This window comes from Lampetra fluviatilis, chromosome 1, assembly GCF_964198595.1.
Source record: "Lampetra fluviatilis chromosome 1, kcLamFluv1.1, whole genome shotgun sequence".
Lineage (NCBI taxonomy): Eukaryota > Metazoa > Chordata > Hyperoartia > Petromyzontiformes > Petromyzontidae > Lampetra > Lampetra fluviatilis.
Window position 1 is genome coordinate 9,676,073 of NC_136275.1, and position 24,910 is coordinate 9,700,982.

Below are 24,910 nucleotides of genomic sequence, written 5' to 3' on the forward strand. Positions count from 1 at the left end.
ATGTTTATAGCATGGTAGAAAGCAGCCTCCAAATCTACATTACTGCCTTTTCTCTCAGCTCTAAAGAATGGCCATTGATTGAAACATCGTACATATAAAGCACTCTTGTCAATTCACTGCTGCACGGGGGCCTCCCCACGCCTTGTGTGTTGCAAGGATCATTTAACCATACTTCACCATCCTGGTCAGTGGGGGATGGTGGAAGCAGGGCTCATAGACTTTGGGAGCATAGTACAATACAACAATGCATTTTGCTGCCATTGGCCCCCGACCAAATCACTTGGAATTTACCCAGTCTCGTCGGATCATGGAACCCAAAGTTGGGTTGGGCCTGGCAAGTGCTTGGGATGGGCAACCACCACGCATGAAATCTGTACATGCGCGTATAATAAAAGAGTGTTCAGTGATGATGTGGCAAGGCTGTATAAAAAAAAATCTGTTTTTAACTCAGCAAGCACACTCCTCCCTGCCTCGGTGTTGCACTCACCCTCCTTTGACATGCCGACTTCGAAACACTTCTGCAGGCGGCAGTACTGGCAACGGTTGCGCGTGCTTTTGTTTATTATGCAGCTCTTGTCCCGGTGGCAAGTGTACACCATGTTTTTTTGGATGCTTCTGCGAAAAAAACCCTGCACGCAGGCCCGCACAAGCACGCACGCACGCACGCAGGGGTGAACATTTACACGCACACAAACTTAGAGACGCGTACGCGCGTAACACGTTCGCACGCGGGTGCACATGTACAAGCGTACACACATCCACACGCGTACACATTGCGTGCACGCGCACATGCATACACGCGCGTACGCATCCACGCACAGATCCACGCACATGACACGCACATATCTGCGCAGATGCACACATATACATACATTCACACATGCACACATACACACAACAGGTAAGCAAGACACAAAGACACGGGCATGCACACACCATTGTGTTTGTGTGTATGTGTGAAAGGACACAATAAATATAATTGGTTATACTGTAGACATTTCATACTGTTAACATGCCGGCTAATATCACTTGAATTCAATGTTAATTTTACGCAAGAAAATTCTGCTTGAGATTTTGAGTCCTAAAGTTAAGAGGACATATTACAAAGCATGGTGGATCTATTTGCTAGCTGAAATTGACAAAGAATTGATAATGATTATGATGATGGTAATACGTCTCGTGATGATACAAATTGTACATTGTGAATATTGTCATGCAAATGCATGTTATTGTTAGCATGCCCATCCAGAGCCTGTTATTTCTTGGGGGGGAGAAAAAATAAACCTGGACATTTATTTTAATGAAATAATTACTTTCCCTTATCGATTCGATGTGTGACCTGCTGCTGACCAGATCACACGGGTTCAGACAAGGTCATTGCTAAATGTTCACATGTGAACTAAACAAGCAAGCAACGGCGTCTGACAAAACAATGTGTTGGGGCGGAGGTTGTTAAGGGGCTGGCATCTGGAAGCACTGGAGGGCGATTACTACAGCCGGCTTGAAATTGCATAGCGCGGTTAGAAAATCAATAATGATGCTGGATTTCCTCGCGGTGTTACAAAGCTGTTACATTAGTACTTTGTGAGTTCAAATCTTTGCCTGAGGATTCATCTAAAATGAAATTGAACAGACTTCTCATTTCTTGGGGAAAGGGCCCTAAATACGTCAAGGCAGTTTCGACAAATAAATAAATAAATAAAGTGCTGACTGACAGGCAAAATTCTTGCTTTGGCTTAATGCATTCAACCCAAGGGAAAAACAGATCCAGAAAGCTTTTATTTCTTGACATTGCAAATGTCACGGGATGTTGCAGCTTCGCGCGAGCCCCAGCAAATGTATTTTTCTGATTAGCTCAGTTTTGTCCGCTTAAGCGTGTTGTTATACATTTGGCATTGTTGCCAGCAGGACACTGTGAGTGTCTTTGACAGGGGTAGACGTTGGAATGAAAGTGCTGCCACGCGGTTAACATATACCAGTCATGATGGACGCAGTCATCAGATGTACGTACGATTACTTTTGTGTGAGTCGTTTTTTATCAGCCTCTTATCAGATGCGGGCAGTTGACCACAACCAACTTCATAGAGCCAGTGCTGGCGGTGAGAAGGTGGCCTCGTCAATAATAAACAGGTGTGCACGTGAATTGGCCGTAATATATTTTCCCACCACTTGTTTGACTTTGGGACGCAACAGAGCGGTGTTTGTACAGGTCGGGTTGTATTTCTGCATGATCCTGTAACCGAGTGTGTATTTATGTTGAACTTCGTTCGCACCGTACGTAGCCAACCATGCTAATCGGAGGTGCAGGAGAAGGACAACAAACTAAACACAAAAAAGCAGTTCTAAGGAAATAAGTTGTCAATTTAGATGTTAAAGTGCATAGTTGCCGTGGCTTTCTAATATCGGAAGGAAGACTGTTCCAGACGGCTGCAGAAGCGCATCTGAAAGCACGCGATGCGGTGACCGTCTCTGTTCGATGGTTAGCTAAAAGCTGCTGCGAGGATGACTGGAGTGTGTGTGATTGGTTATGCTCCTTTGATGAGATCAGCAAGGTATTGTGGTTTATTTGTGGCCAAGCACTTTGTGTGCAATGAGTGCGAGCGTAGCTAGTTGTAAAACGGGTACCCCTACAAGCTTGGGCAGGACGTGTCGTTAGAAGGGACGATGGCCAGTGGTTGAGACTAGTAATAAAGTGGCAGAGAAAGGAGGGGACGCTCTATCTTATCGGTGCACCGAGGGGATAGAGCGTTGAGATCAGCTCACGTGCAAGTGCTGCACGGATGGTTGCATCACAGAACTGTAAGAGATGGCAATAGCTTGGGGACACCTTCATCTAGCAGTGGACTGATCATGGCCAATTATGATGCCTGCAAGGCGTACCGTCACATCCTCATCACAATGATCGTTTTCTTAAACTACCGTACAGAAAGTAAACAAAAAAAGTTCCCCCATTGAGCCTTACAAAATATCCTGGCGATTTTCGTGAGCACCTTTTAAAGCGGGTATGACACACAAGGGGTGGTACAGCTTACATTTACACCGAGCCACCTTTATATCTCTCGAAAGCCGACGTCCACACGCACACACACACAGCACTGGGTATTCTAGCCACTTACTGCTGAGTCGACCCAGCCACTCCCACCCACAAGATTTCAGCGCCTACACGAGGACAGCTGGAATCTACCTGCCACCCTCAACTGCAAAAACACCTCCACGCATGTGAGAGCGGGGAGGGCGACGCGTGGCTCCCGTCGTCAGTTGCCACCGCGGTCTGTCACCCACCAACGCACCCCAGTAGCCCAACGAGAACCTGGCCCTCTCACTCACCGGCCCATCTCTCCGCGTTCTCTCGCAGTCCTGCCTACAAATATTGCTGTAATTCGTTTTAATAACCGTCTCCTTGGCTGAGGGACGCAGGGTAACTGCATGAAATATTAAGACATTAACCCTTTTAAGCATAATCGGTGCTAACCGGCATTCATTTACAACTCCAGCTGATGCTGGAAAAAGCTTTAATCACAATCTGAGAAACCATTAGCAAGGCCTGGCCATTATCCCGTAAAAAACTGAAGGCCATAATCATTAACGTAATGCCGTTATGTGCTAAATGGGTACGCGGCGCTCATTTCATTTCTGTTTAATATGATAATCGCCAAGCGCAACATCTGCTGGCAAATGGTCTTTGCTTCCAAACCGTGTCTAAATGTTATGGAGGAAGAGGGAAAAATTGTCTTGTTTAGACATATTCCATTAAATCGGCATAGCAGCAGCCTTTGAAGGCGTGTTGACGGTCTGCCTAATGCGCGGCAGTATTTTTACAAACTCCCGCAAACGTTTCTAATTCTGATTGTTAAATCCTGCGCTGAATGATATGAGAGGCTATACGATACTTGGGGGTGCTTTTGCATTCAGTGTGCATGCCCAGGCAAGGACTCAGAACGCTAAGATAATGCGCACTGCTGGAGTGCGTAGGCTTTAATAATTATAAGCGCATAACGCGATAATAAAATGTAGAAAAATGATACCTAGCGAGTAATTTAGCAGATCACTGGACAACGTTTTAACATTCGTGGTTAGTCAAAGAGTCCTTCATTACGTGCTGTAGTTCACGGGCCATCATGAGCAGCAGTACTGTAGTTGTATTTAAAACCAATCTGCACCTCAAACATAACTTTGCATCTATATTGAAGTCAAGGACCATTTTAGTCGTATTTGCATCCTGGAAAAACTGTGTAATATGTTAGACCACAGTTTAGGACATATTCACTAACTTTTTTAATTTGAAGCACATTGTATAGTTCACATAATGCACTCGTTGTTGGGTTTTAACTTTTTTTTATTAGACATGACGGCCTTTCAAACTCATTAATTCTGCGTGCTTTTCACTGGCCCGCGTGATTTACTGCAGTGATCTGGGTATTTAAACGAACTGCTGAGCCTTGGTTGCTGCAGGGAAACCATCAGGAGCGATTATTTTCGTCCTCAATGCCGATAAACATCGGACCACCACAGAGTAATCTCTGTCATCAACTGCTTTCGCTTCGTAGGGAGAAGGGGGGGGTAGAAAGTCGGTATATGTCCAGATTCTTTGCATGTTGAATCAAGGATGATTGCACGTGTAGAAATCCCGACATAAGATACGTTGCCTGGCTTTATTTCCACAGCAAACAGAAACGTGGGTTAGGGACTGCATTGTTTTAAACACTGGCCGGTTTTAGCGCTGCATGTTAACAAAGCACCGACAAAAATGTTCCCCGAGCCTTTGAATGCAGGTGAATGTGGAGGACGATGGGAATGTCTTTCCAGACGCAGGGAAACAACTTGAACAAAATCATGAAAAGGATGGTGTGATGAGTGGCGCAGGTTACGGAGACAAGAATCAAAGTGGCATCCAGATGTCAGTGACGATGGGGAAGACGTGCAGCCAGATGGTGGGATACTGTAAGGGCAGACTTGCGAGGTCACACATTGCATATGCAACCGATGCCGAATCTAGCAGAAGGAAGCAACGTGGGATGCAGTGACGTCAATGGGATTCGTCGTGATGACCTCTTCACCTTCACCTTATTGTAGCATCATTTTGGGAGTCAGGGACCTTGTCAGAAGAACCTGTGTGTGTCAGTCTGTGCTGCAGAGCTGACCCATTCCCTCTTAAAGGTAAAGCTCTGTATGCAGGATGCGTCGTTATTAATTCACACCTCGCTCTGTCCGTACACTGCCAAACAAGATCCCGCTGCTTTTTGCCGACTTCTGTTAATCTCGACGTGTTTTTAAAATAGTATTTATTGCTGAACATTTTCAGTTGGATATCCTCTTCCAGACATCGCGAACCATTTACGCAAGGCAGGGGAATTGAAGTGTACATAAAGCATTTCACTTAACAGTAGGCAGTTTCAGTTGTCAGTTGCAATATCCTTCAAAAAATATAGTTTCAATCGCTTCTTTCAAACGCCTACCTCACCGCACGGGGAAGGCTCGTGCAAGTGTTTAACATCAGCCGTTAACTCGGCCATTCAAGCCTTTAACCAGGCCATTGAAAAGGCAGTGCCTTTCCCTCAATGGACAGATCAGATGGCAGGTTTGGCTCCCCTCGCTGAGGTGGCATTGTTTCGCTGTAGGGCCCTGCGTGCCTATGCAATGAGTGTGGAAAGGAATGTTGCCTCAGATAGGCATCTCTCGACGGCGGGGCACGTGCGGTTGAAATTCTATACCGCGGAATGGGTTCCATTTTCTAGGCATGGGAGTATTGTAGCTGAAACTCCGAAATACTGTTGGGAGAAAGCGAAGGGATTGTGAAATCTATAGCCGTGTGCCGGCTTTGTTGAGCACATTTCCCGCGTTAATCGGCTGTGACAGGTTTGGTGAAGTACACTCATGAGTCACCTGTAGCTCACGTGACCGCACAACACAACCTGGTTCTTCATGCACCAAACATTTCAGCAGACGCACTCGGGCGGCTTATAAATTAATCTAATTACCGTCCCCGGTAAACGTACAAACAGATCGTCCCAATTATTAATTTCAATGAGAAGCGCGCGCCATCTGTACCCTGGTCGTCTGTTGCTCGCCATGAGAGAAAGCAAAATTGGGGCGAGTTTGACGGTGGCCGGATACGGAGAGCATGGAGCTGGGTGGCCAAGGCCGGGTGTGGGGGGGGGTCCCACATGCGCATTAACCTTCGAGTGGGGGGATGCGCAGCGAGACGCATACCACCGTGAGCGGGAATCGAACTCGGTTCGCCGGGTTCGTAGCGCCGCCACCACGCGCACGACGCTCATTAAAGAAGTCACCCGCGCCCGAGCCTCCACGCTGACGTGACCTCATCAGTCAAAGGGCGCGTCCCCCAAGAGGGTGCCTCTCAGAGCCCCGTCCGGCGTGATGGAGCGATGGATCTGACGGGGCTGAGGGGAGGGGGCCGCCGACGGCAATAGAGGTGAAGGAGGCTGTGGCGACGGCCGTCCGGGAAATCAGCCCCAGGCCTCCTCCTCCTGCCTTGCCCACCACTTACAATCAGCACTGTTTGTTCTGGCCCACTCTTGTTATCTCAGCACTGGCAGATGGAGTACCGTTGTACCTAATGATATTGCATTACATTTCTGGTAAACCTCGCACCGTGACTCCCGAAGCTGCTAATGCTGCAGGCTATTAGAATTATTACGATCACATCTTACTTGAATCTCGAATTTGTTCTTTGAAACATTGGGCAATTGAGCGTGGGTACCCCCATCTCTTTTCAAGATGTCTAGCCATCGTGGAAGAGTAGGCCAAATACCCTCGAGAGTGGCTCACATCAGCTGTATCTAGTGGAGGCCCCTCGACCATTAATAACATGAGCAAGCAATTTGCAGGGCTGCACCTTCTTACCTTGTAATGAATCAAGACTAAATTACATTTTGTTTTGTTTTAACTGGATACTCATGTCAATAGCAATAAAAAACCCACAGTGTCACGTTTCGGCGCTGGCTGGAAGCTTTGGCAGCGATCAGAGCAGAGCGGTGCAAATCCGCCACCAACGATCATTGCAGTCAACGCCGTGCCACTGCGACACACGTTCCTGCACTGACAAGCGTGCGCCGACGCTGAAACCAAGATCCCTGCTCTGCTGGTACAGCAGCCCCCATCACTCACTACCACACCCTCATCTGGTCTGCTAGGCCATCTAACTGGAAACATCTCGTGGGTTTGGGTTGGCGGGCGGTCTTTACCATGGGCGTTTTTTCGCCCGCTCGATCACTCATCTCGGCGCTGAGCCGCACAGAGATGCAGGTGGTTTGACGGCAACGCCCGTTAGCAGCAGGGCAGTTGGCTCATTCTCCTGGCTTCATGCGTACGTATTCGCATACGTCAACAACGGCGTGGCTTCAGCCACAAAGAAGAAGCTTTCTAAAACAGTGCCGGCACATGGCGTACATTAGTCGATTCAAATGTTGAGTATATTTCTCAATCTTGATTTCAAGCTTTCGTGACTGCAGGAATCCATACTCTATGGTTCTTTCGGTAAAGTCATGTAGGTAGAAAAATGAAATAAAAATATTTTTTTGTTTTATTTTAAATTTCTCAATATTTAAATAAATGATATTTAACCCTCACAAGCACCATGTCCTCTGCAGTGGTCTGCTATGATTTATATGACTGCTGTGAAATTGTAGTATTTGAAGCTGTATCAACACATTTTTGCGGTTCATTCAAGTTCTACAATCACATTTAATTAAAATAAATCATTTTGGTTTTCTTAACTTACGACCAAGATAAACTAATATCATTATTAATAATGCTGTGCACATTCCAAATGGCACACTTCTGCATTGTGCTGTTTGTAAATTGGTATTTATATTTTTGGTTTTGCTTAAAAAAAATTTAAACCGATGTCTCCCTCGGAAACAAAGAGACCACTCTGGTGTTGTTGTGCTCATACCTGGTTAGAAATAAACAATCATCTATCTTTCTCTATCTCATCTATCTCTCTCTCTCCCTGTTGTGAAGGGGGAATATAAAAGCCCGTTGAGCAACGTAGCCAAAGGTAGACGGACCTAGAATGAGGAGAGTGGGTGAGATCTGACAAACGTCTCGAAATGAATCAGGCGATACGATGCTCAAAAGACAGACGGGAAAGGCAGGAGGGGAACTGTTCGTGTCCTGCAGTGAGGCACGTGTTTGTGGAAAAATAAATGTGTTGAAAAGTGGTGACACTGGTGCAGACAATTATCGTGTGTGACAACACGGCTGCACTGCATCAGAACGGGAACATCTGAGTGCTGACCCAGGTTACCAAGTGCGTGCTGGAGTAATTCTATATTTTGCACAGGCTGGCTTATGCCCTTGGCAGCATTAGTTGTGGTTGAGTCCAAATGAAGAGGATGCTAAGTGTATTTTTCACGTTTACTTTGGGATTACGTATCAGTACTGCTTCAAAGCGTTGTTTTTGTTTAGCCCTTACCAGGTAAGAGGAAATTAAGATTGTGACTTGTCTTTTGTGAGGAAGTCACAGGAAGTCTATTTTATTTTTTAAGAAAGCATGTATACACCGCTGTTTATATTGCGTCACTGAAAGAAAATCTAAAGTGATTTTATTGATCGCTCACATGTGAAATTACAAGAATGCACTGTCGAATTTAGCTGTATTTATATTTTTCTGCAGTGTTTGCGTTATTTAGACAGACATAGACTTTGCACACGTGTAAACTGCATCTTCTCAAGCAGAAAGCCACAGTCATAGTGTCATTTAAAATTCTAGCTGGTATATTCAATTAATGCTTGTTAGTTAAGCTAAATCTCTGTATTGAAATGCTTAAGACAGATTTTCCTGCACCACAAATCAGGTGTCTTTACATGTGCCATGATCAGATCAGAAAGATCACCGCGATCGTTGAGCAGCTTATGAGAGATTCAACGTAAATTAACATTGAGGTTAATGAATGACTCAATCAGCTAATGAAATTCCTACGCTATTTCTGATGGACACAATATCGCCATTAAAGAGTATGTCGTTGACCACACATCAGCGAATATAATTATTTGGTGATACTGCGTTGGCAGTGGTGCACGAGCATAATGTAGTAATAAAAAAACAACTCAACACATTACGCCTTATATATGTACGGTACAATAGGTGACGTTCTGGGCATTGGCCCTTCTTCATCGCATTATTTGTTTGTTTGTTAAGTGAGCGGCTTTCCGGAGGCGGGGTTACCGGGCTGACGATGACGGCACGAGGTGGAGGCTTTTTGACTCGTGAATCATTGACCGGGTTAACAGCACAAACCAGCTGCCCTCTAACGATCCACTTCCTTGGCTGTATAACCTGTGCTCTCCTTGTTTGTGTGGTCAGTGTCCGCATTCTCATTCAAATGAGCACGCAGTCGTCATATCTGCTGATGACCATTGGAGAAAAGTCTACATGGCTGTGACAGAGGGCCCAAGCACTGATGTAGTGCAATAATAATGTTATTGTGTTGGTTTTGTCTATTTGACCAAGGTAGTGCTTTTGCATAACGCTCTCACCATTGAACTGTAATAAAAATTATTCAACGACAAAATGAATAAGTGACGAATATATTACTTAAATTCTCCACAGCAACGCTTCGTGATTATTACGCGTTTTGTCGTCTTCAGCTAAGAAGGATTTCGCACATGTGCTGTATTAGCTACCTCATGGCACAATATCCGACGTTTTGCTCTACGTGCCAGGGCTTTCTTTAGCATACTGAAGTTTACACCATTGGAACCTCATTTGCCAGTAAAAAATATGATAATTGTTTTTTTACCCTTCTATCTGGCAACAAAACTGACACCTTTTTTACAAGGAGTCATGTTTGCATAGACCACAATACCTGCAGTCATAATGCAAACAAAAAACACAACTCTGAGTTAACTCTGATAATGTATGTTAACTCTGAGTTAACTCTGATAATGTATGCACTGGACAGTGCATACATAATCAGAGTTATGTTTTTTGTATTGTGGTATCGTGGTCTATGCAAACATGACTCCTTGTAAAAAAAGGTGTCAGTTTTGTTGCCAGATAAAAGGGTAAAAAACCAATTATTATACTGAAGTTCTTATTGAGTTTCATTTTAAACGTACAACCCATTCAATACTTCGTTTTGGTCACTGTAATTCAATCGTACCCTTCATACTTACAGGGTGAAAAAAATGGTTACAAAGTTGGAAAGAATTTAGATTCGTAAAGATACTTTTCCGAGTAGTTTCTGCAAAAGGAGGAAGGGCTTTAACACAGCACCAGCAGTGTGTGTGGATCAGTGCAGGGGAGGTCGATTGCCATCGTGTGACAGTGGCCATTTGTGCTATAAGACAATATTCACACGTCTGGCTGCAGGTGAATTCCTCGTCAGATGACCTCAGCCAAAGGAAACTCGTCCGTAGGTCTCATCAGTTTCTGAGCTGCAACCCGATCTCCCAATTCCCACTGAAACCATTCATCAGCGTTCAGGCTCTCCTTATCAGACTGGCTACAGCAGCTCATCCCCTCCGATAGGGCACACATTAAGTCGAATGACACCCGCGAAGCGCAAATACACAGCGTCGGCGCCTGTCACACATGACTGATGACTTAAAAGTGAACCGCTGTGGTCATAAACATATCTGCATATCGAGCATGCAGAAATGACACGCGCGGATCCCATAATCGCGAAAAAAGTTATACATTTTAAAGATAATAAAATTCAGCCGAGTCCGCGGTAGTAGGTGCTGTGTTATTTGCATAGATAAGAGTAATCCCCTCCTTATCTGTGGCCATTCATTCTCGGAGTAATTAGTGAAGGCAGAATGTAATTGTATCCCACACTTATCAGAGGCCAATGAGACATCCCAGGCTTGGGACGACACAGCAGTGGTTGGCTGCTGAGCCCTGCCAATAGTGGGGCCAGTGGAATAGCTGCCTGAGTCTTCTTGGTTCTTTCGGTAAAGTCACGTAGAATGGAAATAATTATTTCCAGATGAATCCCTGCAGTCACGAAAGCTTTAAATCGAAGCTGCCTGAGTGTTAAAGCTTCCACTCAACATTTTTCCGGGAAACATGTCAAAATGTGATGCGGTATATACCATGCAAGTGTAAAGTGCATTTATGCTGAAACGATCACGAGATGGTGCTCATCTCCCGTGGTTGACATTCCACATTCCTATGGCGAGGAGTAGTCACTCCACAGGACACCCACTGTTGGTTGATTGCCCACACATTGATACTCAATTTATTGGGAGGATCGGCTGATGCACAGCGGTGAAATATGTGCCTTGTACGAATTTGTTTACCACCACAGTGGCATAGCCATCAAGGGTGCAGGCGGTGCAACTGCACCAGCGCCCGTTTGGTGAAAGGATCCACAGGACAGATGGACCCAGACATCAGGCATTGGCTTCCGGTTGCCGAACGAATACTTTATAAGGTTGCATTCATTACACACAAAGTGCTTACCAAAAAAAAATGTTTTTTCATCTCGTCAGAGCATAAACCATCAAGCGAACGGCGATCCTCACAGTGGCTTTTGGCTAGCCATCGAACAAAGACGGTCACCGCATTGTTCGTTTTCAGATGCGCTTCCGCGGCCGTCTGGAACGCTCTTCTGATATGAGGAAGCCACCGGAGCTATGCACTTTAAAATTTACATTGAAAACTAATTTCTGCTTTTGTGTTTAGTTTGTTTTCCTTCCCCCGCAGCTCCGATTAGCGCGGTTGGCTACATACGGTGCGAAAGAACTTCAACATACACACAATCACGCTCCGTCACTGGCACACCGTGCCCATTCGAATGGCGCAGCGCGGTGTGGCTGGTACGAGGCGTGCTCCGTACCTTGCATCCCTCGCAAGAGCTCACTCCGTAGTGGTAGCCGGAGGACTTGTCCTGGCACACGAAGCATGGCTTGTAGGTGCGTGGGGGCGGAGGCGGCGAGGGGGGGCTGGGCAGTAGCTCCTCCGAGCCGCTGCTGCTGCTCTGCGTATCGATGGCTGAGGGATGAAACCACAGCGGGAGGAGGTGGTCAGTCGCTCACCCAGGCCGTCGTCTTTCGGGGAAAAATTTTCCGTGAGGCTTTACGTTCATGTCAGCATCTTTTTGTTGTCAAATAAAAGCAAGTTTTTTCATTTGTAGCAGAATATCTCACAATCTGGTACATTGTGAGTACCAGATTGTGAGATAGTTGTGTGTATCTCGAGAAGCGGCATTCTTTTTAAATTCTGAAAAACAAAACAATCTCTAAATAACACTAATGCGCAGACTATATAACAAACACATTTTATGTAATTATGACAATGACGCCAGTGTTAATGCCTTACAAACCGTTGGTGGGATATCCACCAAAATGAGTGTAATTATACACCGCTTAGAGACCACATGCAGGATAAAAGCCCCACTAAAAGAAAGGCCATATCTTTGCTGGCCGATGCATCACAAGACAAACACCGCCCATTCTTTACTTGGTATTTGTACTTTTGAATCCTCGCAGCTGACGCTACGTTGTGCCAGACTGTCACGACGGCACTTTACATGCAACCACGTGTAAACTAAGATAATTTTTACATTCCTTTTATGATCCCTCTAATTGCATGGGTTCTCCGAAGTCGAGCTCAATGTGGACGAGGCACGTAATTAAATCAAGAGGCTGCATGTGGCCAGCAAGGGAAGAACAGGACCCGCCGGGCGACTCCCATGAGCACCCATATGCCGCCACTGGCGCCGTCTCTACGAACTGTCTTGTTTGTGTTGGGCCTGGGCCACTGGCCTTCCTGGCCGCAGCCCCATCGTTGTCTCTGCTCACGCAGTCCCTCCGCCACGTCTACTCGCCTCCTCCATCTAACGCGTACCCCCCCCCCTCCTCCACACGGATCGGGAAGCGAACAAACCTCACCAAATTTGTTAAATTTCGATTTTAAGCTTTCGTGACTGCAGGGATTCATCTTCTTGGTTCTTTCGGTAAAGTCACGTAGAAGGGAAGTCATAAAATAATACAAATAAAACATAATTAAATAATTCTCACGACGTTTCGGCCACAACGCAAGCAGCGTCCTCAGGTTATTTTATTATGTTTTATTTTTATTATTCTATTACTTCCCTTCTATGTGACTTTACCGAAAGAACCAAGAAGATGAACCTCACCAAGGCTCGCAGCCACCCAAACACCCATGGCAGTGAGGGTATCTCGACCTCGCCGTGCGTTGCGTTGCACCGCTAGTTGAGTAGATAACCATGTGTTCAATAAACCCTCGGAGCCAGGATGACCGTCCAACTCCGATCGTCATTTATTGATTGTAACAGGTAAAACTGGTGAGAAAACACAGATACAGCATCTGTTATAATTCGGAAACACCCACACAATGAACACCACAGCATCAGAACATTGTCTCAGATAACAATAGATCCTGGAAGGACCAGGCCCCCACATTACCCCTGAACAACTAGACAAAGGCACAAGCTGGTGCGTTGCATACAGGCACATAGTGTAGTCATCCCACTGCACCCCAAATGTACAGCATTACACTTAACACTAAACTGTGGATGAGATACTTCGTCATCACTCTCAGGATCGCAACATAGGCACAAGTCTGACTCGACCTACTAAATCACAAGTAACATCCACAATAAGGAACGTCACAGGCTTCGTTACTAACTAGGCCTCGTATTTACTACAACAACTTAACGGCACCATAAAGGCATTTACATTGCTATAACGGTCATTCCAACATTACAACAGCATTTCCAATATTATAGGAATATAAACAACTTACAGATAATGCTTCTTAAGCTCCCACAATGGACAAGTGCAGCTGTGATCTCACTGAGATGCGATGCGTGCCGCCATCTTGACTTATCTGTGTAATGGCTGACGCCCGCGTGGTACAGTGGAAATCTAACATCGTCACTTCCTGGTCACGTGACCAACATTAGCATCAAAAAACAGGAACTTCCTGTGAACACACGCTCCACATCTGCCGTGAGGCAAGACACTCCCCGTCTGGTATCTAGGAGATACCACCATTTATTTCCTATCTCATAAACAAGTGTATAACAACTTCAACGGGTCGACTTATTTGTCCATATCTTTGCGAGAAAGAAGTAGTACTATCTCGACTATGGGCCTGATGAAAGTTCTTGCGACACCTTGCTTCGCAATCATAACCTCGACCTTTCGAACTTTTCCATCGGCACTTGGAATCGACTTGAGGATGCGGCCCATTGGCCACTCATTCCGTTTGGCTTGGTTGTCCTTCAGTAGGACGAGGTCGCCTTCTTGGATGTCTGGTCTATTAGACTGCCACTTGTTGCGCACTTGGAGTGTCGTAAGGTACTCGTTTTTCCAGCGACGCCAGAACGTGTTCGTGAAGCTCTGCACTTGTCTCCATTGACGTCTGTAGAGGTCTGCAGTGCTGGCCTCCTCGGTAGGTGCTGTGAGCACATCTGTCTTCTGGGTAAGAAGTGTAGCAGGAGTCAAGATGAATGGTGACTCCGGGTCGGTTGAGATGGGGATCAGGGGTCTTGAGTTAATTATGGCTGAGACCTCGGCCATGAGAGTGGTCAAGACCTCGTGAGAGAGCCGTGTGGACCCGACATCACATAGCATGGAGTCGAGAATGCGTCGAGCAATCCCGATCATGCGTTCCCAGGCTCCACCCATGTGCGAAGAGTGGGGAGGATTGAAGATCCATGTGCAGCCTTGGTCACTAAGGTATTTCCTGACAGAATAATCTTCAACATTCTCCGTATTGATCTTAAGCTCTTTACATGCTCCTATGAAATTGGTTCCACAATCAGAACGGAGTTGCTTGGCTGGCCCTCTGATGGCGAAGAACCTCCGGAGTGCATTTATAAAGCTCGAAGAGTCCATGGACTCGATGACTTCGATGTGCACTGCTCGTGTACTCATACAGGTGAACAGCACTGCCCAACGTTTGCTGTTCGCGAGCCCTCCTCTGGTGCGGCGGGAGATGACTGTCCACGGTCCGAACACGTCAATCCCTACAGAGGTGAAGGGAGGTTCCACACTGAGTCGATCGGCTGGGAGGTCTGCCATTTTCTGTTCTTCCTGTTTTCCACGTAGCTTGCGACACCGGATACACTTGTGGATTGTGCTGGCGATGCACCTCTTTGCTCCAACGATCCACAGCCCTGAAGATCGGATTGCTCCTTCTGTGAAGTGCCGACCTTGGTGCTTGACCTTCTCGTGGTAGTGGCGCACGAGTAAGATTGCGATGTGGCTCTGGCTTGGGATTATGAGGGGGTTTCGTTCATTCTCATCTAATTTTGCATTCCCTAGCCGACCACCGATCCTGAGCAAGTCGTCTTTGTCCATCCCGGGGTTTAGCTTCCTGAGGGTGCTGACCCGAGGAAGGTCTTCTCCCTTGTTGATGGCCTTGATCTCACTTGCATAAGCTGCCTGTTGCACACAGCGGAAGATTGATTTCCTTGCTCTGGAAAGCTCGTCTTCAGTGCGTGGCACTGTGCAGTAATGCCATCCATTGCAGCTACCAGTGGTGCCTCTCATCGGGCAATGGAAGCAGTCTGCGATATGCGTTAAATGTGCTATCGCTCGCACGAGCGTCGTCCATTTCGAGAAATGTTCAAAATGGTGTGGACTCAGTGGACTTCTCGGTCGCACATTTGTTACGAAAGTTGTCACTAGAGGACGAATCTCCTTGTCGGACTCGGGCTCTAAGAGTCCAAAGGTCTCCTTGGTAGTACATGGGCCAACGTCACGTCGTAACAGGCACGCTGGACCCGTCAGCCAGATTGTTTGATTCAGCAGAGATGCAGGGACGGACCTAGTCGCGAGATCTGCTGGATTCTGGTCAGTTGGAACGTAATTCCATTGCTCCGGCTACGTCGATCTCCTGATGCGCTCCACCCGGTTGCTGATGTAGGTGTAGAACCTTCTGGTTTGGTTGTTTATGTAGCCTAGTACGACCTTACTGTCCGTGTAGAACTTGACCGCGTCCAGTTTGACGTCAAATTCGTCTAAGATCAGTTCCACCACCTCTGTAGCAAGAATGGCTCCACACAGCTCGAGCCTTGAGATGGTATGTTCCGGTTGTGGGGCCTTGCCGTGGAACTCCTTCCAGAATTCCCACTCGGACGATAGCTCCGAGTCGAGGAACGGAGAGGCCAAGGTCACAGCAACCACCGCCACGACCACCAGCAGAGCGACGAGCAGCGGCTTCACCTTAGTCTTCTTCCCGTCAGTCAGGACTGGCTTGGAGAAACGTGGAGGAACAAACTCCAACGAAGACGGTGGATGCACAAGCGAAGTCATGGTGGTTTCTTCGTAAGTCTGCACGGTACAGCCTTGACTTCTCTCGCCGAGTTCCTCTTTCAACGTGAAGTGGTTGGGGCACGGTTTGAAGAGCGACGTGCGTCCATTCGTGAGCACACTCGTTCTGAATGTGCTAATGTGGTCTGGTTTGTGTATTCCCTTCAGACAAACGTCACCTACGATGACCCATCCTAGGTCGAGTCTCTGGGCATAGGGAGCGTCGTGAGGTCCATTGCGTTGGTCGCGAACCTTGTGGACTCTCAGCATGTCCCTGCCGAGCAGAAGTAAAATCTGTGCCGCGTGATCCAATGGCGGGATGAACTCTGCTATGGGTTTCAGGTGTGGGTGGTGACGTGCAACTTCGGGCGTGGGAATCTCACTCCTGTCGTCCGGTATCTCGTTGCACTCTGTCACCGTAGGAAGGGCTAGCTTCATGGTGCTATCTATGGTTTCCACCATGAGGCCGCTCGCTCTTCTTCCCGCTGTCTCCATCAGTCCTGAGCATATTCTGAGCGTGTATGGAAAGGAATTCCCACCTACACTTAGCTGATCAAAGAACTCTGACCTTGCCAAAGACCTGTTGCTCTGGTCGTCCATTATGGCGTACATCCTTACTGCCCCTTCAGGATGTCCTTTGGGATAGACTCGGATGAGGCATATCTTTGAGCAAGATCTTCCTTTGAAGCCTTCTCCACAGACTTCTGTGCATTTGGTTGTGATTGACGAAGTGAGTGCGGCGGTCTCGCCTTGCTCCCCGCCGTGCTCTGCTTTGGGATCGGAAGCCTTAGTGCTACTGGGTTTCGAGTAAAATGTGTGCAGAGCAGTTGCGTGTTTGTCGCTGCCACATTCCTCGCACTTGATATTTGCCTTGCAATTCCTTGCAAGGTGGTTTGTAGAAGCACAGCATTTGAAGCACACTCCAAATTCTTTCAGCATGTGCTTCCGCTCTTCCAATGGCTTCCTCCTGAACTCATGGCATTTCTGGAGGGAGTGAGGTTTATCATGCAATGGGCATTGCTTCTCTGGATCCTCTATCTTTTTCTTTGTGGTGGTTGCCTGGACGGAGTTTGCGAATGTCGCAGGAGAGACCTCAGTCTTGTGTACGGAAATTGGCACTCTCGCTGTTCCTCGTTTCGCCGTTGTCCTTTCCATTTTTGGGAGATCTGGACTGGAAATCCCCGTGGTGCCAAACATGAAACTCGGGTCATTTCTAGTCTTAGCCAGGTTGCGGATAAACTTTGAGAAAAAAGAGAATGGGGGGAATGCAACCTGATGCTCTGACTTGTATCTTGAACCCGCTGTTCTCCATTTTTCCTGCACGTCAAATGGCAATTTCTCTACGATGGGGTTCACGCCATGGTAGGTATTCAAGAAAATGAGACCTGGTAAGTAGGGATCAGCCTGGGCTGATTCAAGCTCCATCAAAAGATCTCCAAGCTCCCATAACCTTTTATTGTCTCGACCAGAGATTTTTGGAAAGTTCTGCAACTTCTTGAAGAGAGCCTTCTGAATGGTTTCTGGGCTACCATAGCACTCCTCGAGCCTCTCCCACACCGCATGCAAGCTTGAGGCGGGGTCGTCAATGTTTGCTGACCGGATCCTCTTTGCGTACTCTGCAGATTCATTTCCTAACCATTTCACCAACAGGTCGAGTTCTTCACTTGCAGAAATGTCTGCATTTCGGATTGCATTCCTGAAGGTAGATCTCCAGGCTCGATAGTTCTCAGAGTGGTCATCAAACTTAACGAGTCCTGTGTTGATTAGTTCGCGGTGAGCCAGGTACCTAGCAAAGTCTCCTAGTCCTGCTGATCCAGGGTGTGTCCATACTGGCGCTTGTGAGGCGGCATTATTGGCTGTATTGTCTAGCATGCCGTCATTTGCCATGGCGTTGGACTGTGGGCCCAAAGGGTTTCGATCACGTTGGCTGGATCCCCTTATATGACTGTCTGGAATGTGGGTCTGACTTGGTGCATCCACGTCTGACCCCACGTGTGCGACGCTGAGTTGGCGACTAGCTGCCAGGGCAGGATATGCATTTCCACCATTCCTGTAGACAGCATTCATGTTCATTCGGTGTGGAGATGGCGATGCCTGAACGTCCACCCTTTGTTCAGTATCGTTTGGTGGAGGAGCATTGATACATTGTTCAGACCAGTCCAAAATATTTTTTCTGGTGAGTTGATCACGGTCCTTGACAGGTATCTGAGTGCCAAACTCACTCCAATTCTCTTCCTTATCCAGGTTGGCTGCTGCCTCGAGCACCTCTGCCTGGGCCATTGCAGCAGCTGCTTCCCTTTTGAGTTGTAGGGTGCTTAACTTAGCATCCAGCTCAATGTTCTTCCGCGTTGCGGTAGCCACTAATATACTCTCTTGCCCTTCAAGCTCTGCTTTCTTCCGTGCAGCAGTAGCCACTAATATACTCTCTTGCTCTCGTGCGGTAGCAGTTGCTAATATACTTTCTTGCTCTGCGAGCTCTGCTTTCCTCCGTGCGGCAGCAGTTGCTATGGTTGCTTCTTCTTGTATACGAGCCCTTTCAATTAGCATGGCTTCCTCTTCGGCCATGTAGGCAATACGGGCGTTTGCTGCTTCTGCTGCGGCGCGTGCCTGAGCTGCTGCCATACCAGTAGATGATATATGTGAGTGTGCTGAGGCTTTAGATCTTGTGGTGGACCTAGATGAGACAGAGTGCTGAGATCGTGTCTCTCTTAAGCCCTCCACACGGTCCATTGCATCTTGTATCACTGCCTGCACATTATCATCGAGCAGTTCAAGGAAGTGCTCTTGTCTGCGCACTCCCTCAATGCCCTCATCTGTTTTCACCTTCATCAGGAGGGAGATGTATCTATTTGCCAGGAGCTTGTAGCTTGAGCTGCTCACATTCACTCGCTGGATGGCCCGCTGAATTGAGGCCACTGTGTCTGAGGCATTTGAAGCTTCAGATAAATCTGCTTCAACCCGGTTCCATGCCCGTTGTATCCTGGCATCCAGGTCCTGTTTCTCAGCCTCATAGCTTTCCAAGGCCCGTTGCGTCAACCTGACCTCCCTCTGGGGCCTTGAACTCCCTTGGTCCTCTTGAGGCAGGATGGGAGATCCTGGATTGCTTGGTTCACCTTCTTCAGCATCTCTCCCTGCTGAACTGTGGCTTTCCATGCTGCGATGCTTGCAGCACGATTTTAATGTAGACTCGTTGCAGAGCTCCTTGCTTGTTGCAGGCTGACTGCAGGGCTGGCTGCAGAGCTGGCTGCAGAGTTGACTGCAGGGCTGGCTGCAGAGCTGGCTGCAGGGCTGGCTGCAGAGCTGGCTGCAGGGCTGGCTGCAGGGCTGGCTGCAGAGCTGGCTGCAGAGCTGGCTGCAGAGCTTCTTGGGAGCTTTAAGAAGAGTATCTTTTTACTATCTCGGCCTCGCCGTGCGTTGCGTTGCACCGCTAGTCGAGTAGATAACCATGTGTTCAATAAACCCTCGGAGCCAGGATGACCGTCCAACTCCGATCGTCATTTATTGATTGTAACAGGTAAAACTGGTGAGAAAACACAGATACAGCATCTGTTATAATTCGGAAACACCCACACAATGAACACCACAGCATCAGAACATTGTCTCAGATAACAATAGATCCTGGAAGGACCAGGCCCCCACATTACCCCTGAACAACTAGACAAAGGCACAAGCTGGTGCGTTGCATACAGGCACATAGTGTAGTCATCCCACTGCACCCCAAATGTACAGCATTACACTTAACACTAAACTGTGGATGAGATACTTCGTCATCACTCTCAGGATCGCAACATAGGCACAAGTCTGACTCGACCTACTAAATCACAAGTAACATCCACAATAAGGAACGTCACAGGCTTCGTTACTAACTAGGCCTCGTATTTACTACAACAACTTAACGGCACCATAAAGGCATTTACATTGCTATAACGGTCATTCCAACATTACAACAGCATTTCCAATATTATAGGAATATAAACAACTTACAGATAATGCTTCTTAAGCTCCCACAATGGACAAGTGCAGCTGTGATCTCACTGAGATGCGATGCGTGCCGCCATCTTGACTTATCTGTGTAATGGCTGACGCCCGCGTGGTACAGTGGAAATCTAACATCGTCACTTCCTGGTCACGTGACCAACATTAGCATAAAAAAACAGGAACTTCCTGTGAACACACGCTCCACATCTGCCGTGAGGCAAGACAGAGGGGCAGCTGGCCAATTTGTTGTCCACAGCGAGCGACTGTCAGCCTTTTTATACGTTCAATACTAACCTTTTTTTTTAAATACAGAAGTCGTTAATAAGTCACTCGTCTTGCAACAAAGTGTTAAAAATGTCTCGTCGGCCTACTCATCAGTTGTTGAATAGCGGAATAGCTCTGTGAATGTCACCGCAGCTCGCTGTTCAATGCCAGACACGAAGGAACAGCTCTTTTCAACGGTGCAGCGGGTGCAAGTGAGTCGCATCCTTGCCCTTGCGGGGGCTCAGAATCTGAATATTTATTTATAGCTATGAATCTGATGAGCTAGAAAGCTCTTTTATAACATGACCTGTTAGGGGCGTAGCGTTCTGCACACATCTCGCACGCGTTGCTTCGTCTTGCACTCACGAGGTGCAAAACGAGCTGATTCTGTGCCTTGTTAATGTGCGGCAGCCAAAAGCCTCAGACTGGGCACGACAACCACCACAACTTCCAGATCTAATCTCTCCCCCCCACCTTCTCCTGCTCTTACGGCAACAACCACATGCTGTCGTAATGGGGCTGTTAAAATATCAGAATATTATCGCAGCATGATGTGGAAGTTGGAATGGAAGGGGGGGGGACCGTCCCTGAAAGCACAGCCTCCTGGCTCAAACTGTGCGATGTTTCACCCGTCACCATATGCCTCGTATCCTGGAGTGGGGGCTCGGTTCCTTTTTTTCTTTTGTGAGGAAGATCAGAGAGGGCTGGGTAGTAAAAAAGAGGGTTATTTACAGCCCTCTCTGAAGCTCTCTCTGGCACGGGGATGTAAGAGGGACCCACACTCTCTCCCTCCTCTTGGCACTCAGCGACGTGAAATGAATGAGCAGCCGAGGAAGGCAGCCGTAAGGAAAGCTGACGCATTGCAACTGAAGGGGCCGTTGTGTTCCACATGCAAGGACGTGTCCCTGTCACGCGATTTTAAGGCGTTCTAAACATTTCCTTCGCTAATACCACCGCCACAACCACCGCCACCATCGACAGATAGCCTCCGCTTAAATCAATACAGGCAAAGCTAATTCGTCACTGCCTGCTCATTGGTTTTTCAATTCTCTGCATCCAGGGCACAAGTAAATGCTTACTTTATAAATGTTTAATTAAAGAGTTACACATTTCATTCCGGAGACCAGCAAAACGTCGTGAGGGCCGCAGGCTTTTGAGATCATGTGGGGCTGGCGGCCACATTACAACAGGCAATTACTTCTTCTTGGTTCTTTCGGTAAAGTCACGTAGAATTGAAATCATAAAATAATAAAAATAAAACATAATAAAATCATTCTCACGACGTTTCGGCCACAACGCAAGTAGCCGTCCTCAGGTGGAGAACAGGTCTGTTGAGGCAATTACTTTTGCTGCGTGCGGTGAGAAACCCGAGAAGGCGAAAGGACGCGACATGAAAAGGAGAGACTTCACGCGGCGTGCATCACGCAGCTGGAAAACGCCTCGCCTGGCCACCAAACTCGCTGCCTGCCCGCGCGACGGTGACTTAAGCGAGGTGACATTCAGGGGATGAGGAATTGTGTCGGGAAATGGGCTTCAGTGCTCATAATTGATATATTAAACCGTAGGTGGTCTGCTGACAATTTTTTGACGGTTTCAACTCGCGTGCATTTGCTTTTGTCTGCAGTTTAAACGAGAACAATGGCGTGCGCAATTCACGTGAGTATGTTTTGACAAACGCTGATTGCGTTTGTCCACGACAAATTACCTGGAACGGGCAACATCAGGATATGGACCGTAATATCGCAGAGGCTTTTGACCACAATCATATTCTGTGCGTAATTCATTCAAAGTCACTCTTAGAGCTCCCCTGCGGTCTAGATATGCAGTGCATCATGAGTGATATAGTTGAAAGGGCAATTTTAAAAATGCTCTGCCATTGCTCTTGTTTTGCACGCAGCTCGTTTGATTAAATGCCGCATTTGACGGTCAAACGAAATCGGAATTAGTTGCGTGCACCGGCCGTTTCCTTATCCAACCCTTCTCTCAGCACGAAGTAGAAAACCCTCCCATCCCTGCCCAATCCAAGCTCTCTGTTTGCTCTTAGGCTATGAAAGAACCTCCACTTGAATTAAAATCCTTGAAAATCTTAGAGATGTGCGATTCAAGACGCCCACTGTAACTGGAAACCGTAAATCTAAAAAAATGAAACTCTCTCTCAATCAGAGGTAAAAAAAGAAGGAAGACCAAATGAGTTTCAATGATAGGATCAGATTGATGGCCACCAATTTAATTACATTCTTAAATCCCCATCTACTTTGCATGACAAACAGATCATGATTTATTGAACGGATCATGAATTTTACATCACCGCATGTGTTAGACGGTTGTACTTATCCCTACTCTGGGCCCAGGACATGCAGTGTGCGTGCATAAGCGAGACATTATTTTTAGCAGGGACACAATACCCGGCACACGATCGCGTCCAGCATGACATAAAACATGCAGTACATTACACATTGCCAGAGCTCAAACAAGCATGCACAGGCACAACCGCCGCCGTGTCCAAAACATAGCCAGCACGGAACCTGTTTCGTCAAGAAGAAACATTCCTTCCTAATACAGAGACAAACTCTATTTACTGAACACAGTACACCAGTAATATGTGCACACATTACATGTGGGCATGTGTGTTTGGGCATGTATCTATATATTTAAGTGCACATGAACTTGAGACTTGGAAAAAAAAATTCGTCTATTGTCTGCAAGACCAAGGCTCATTGTAGGCGGGCCTGTAAGCGTGACCTTGGTTAAAGGTGGGGGTACACACAATATCAGGGGAGGGCACGGCGCAGTCAATGTTAAACACACTTCATGAATGTTGACTATAAGAATTGAGATGGAGGGGGGGGGGTCTAAGATCTCAACGGACCTGGGGGGCTCAGCCACCTACAGTTCCCCCCTTTCCCCATTCAATACATAACAGCTAAACAGTGTGTCACGTGAGAAAATTAAAGATGTCAACTATTGCCACGAACACACGATTCATCCCTTGTGAGCTATAACAATTCGCAACAATGCTGTCTATGGCGTGGCCTACTTAAGGAAAATAAAAATAAACATTTCAACAACAACAAAAATAATAATGATGACACAGTTTGATATGCTTCTCCGAAGGTCTCTTTGCCTACCGAGCAGTTCATACAACAAGCCCGCACGCAGTGAAGTGCGCATGGGGAGGGTGGCCAGTGTTCGTTTTAGAGTGCCATCACCAGTACCAGAAGCAGCAGCAGTGACAAAACCCTTTCCTGTGGGGAGGCTGGAATCAAACGGACGTCAACAGCCATGTGTGTTGAGATCAGACGAACGCGTGTAAGCGTTCGCACTCCGGCATTGTATACCCCCCCCCTACGTCCGTGGAAAATTCAAAACAGCACCTGGCGAGCTGCGGTGAGGAGAAGAATGAGACACACACACACGACACAGCCCCCAATGTGCGTGTTGATGTCTTACGCACCCCAAGAGTGCTGCGCTCACTGTTTCGGTATTCATCTTGAGACAGACAAAAACGCATTTAAAGCGACATGGCCATGAAGTTTCAAAAGGAGGCAGCCAAGGTGAGGGAGATGTACAATACGCACCCGTCACAAAAGCACGCCCTTTCTCCCAGCGTTGGCATGTCGAGCCACATAACCTCTTTTTGCACGAGCCAGGGGATGTTCTAAAATGAGATTCTTTTTTCATGCTGAAGTGGGAAATGCAGTGCAGCGCGATAGTGTTGTGTGGTTGAATTGCATATTCTATTTTGATGAACTTGTGAGGGCGGAACGATGGTGCGGTGGTCAGCGGACTGCACTGTGAGCCCAGCAGCCTCAGCTGGTCATTCGGCTATGGCTAATATCAGTGACGATGGATATGATGATTGATACGTCATTACAGTATCTGCACGTGGGATTTCTGCAGTGCACGTGGACACAGTGAGAAAGCGGCTACACAGCGCACACTGAAGTTGACTTCGCACCACAATTTTGCAACCGCACGTAAAAAGGCAAGGCACTCACAAGGGACTGAGGTTACACAAAAGCCAGTCACGCAAAGCATCAGTATATTCTGGGCCTCATTGTAAGATGAAACATTGCCACACTGCTTAAGTTGATGTGTGGCGATGGACCTCTATTAGAACAAATCAGTTGCGTTTCTGCATATCACCCACCAGCTGAGGCAATGGAAGATGCCGTTTGCTCTCAATAGAAGTAAATAGTGGTTGGCACATGAAAAGCCTGGCCCCTGTCATGGAAGTATGTAATTCCCACCACTGGCTCTGAGCCACCAACAGAGATAAGCACTGCACCGACAATCATCAGCACAGAGACACCCTAACTCTGTGGTTTGGGGACTGTACTATGAACCCAGCAATCTTATCTTCTTGGTTCTTTCGGTAAAGTCACGTAGAAGGGAAGTAATAAAATAATAAAAA

General features: G+C 47.2%; 1 protein-coding gene across 4 annotated transcripts in view; it reads right to left on the minus strand.

The window, feature by feature from the left end:
• Window positions 1-24,910, minus strand: part of LOC144931605 (retinoic acid receptor beta-like) — a 73,085-nt gene that overhangs the window by 17,019 nt on the left and 31,156 nt on the right. For all 4 annotated transcript variants that reach the window (XM_078855692.1, XM_078855674.1, XM_078855684.1 and 1 more), the window contains 2 exons: window positions 11,808-11,962; window positions 488-629 (listed from right to left, as the gene is read on the minus strand). In XM_078855692.1, coding sequence (XP_078711818.1) covers window positions 488-629; window positions 11,808-11,962 — 297 coding nt within the window. The remainder of the gene's footprint in view (window positions 1-487; window positions 630-11,807; window positions 11,963-24,910) is intronic.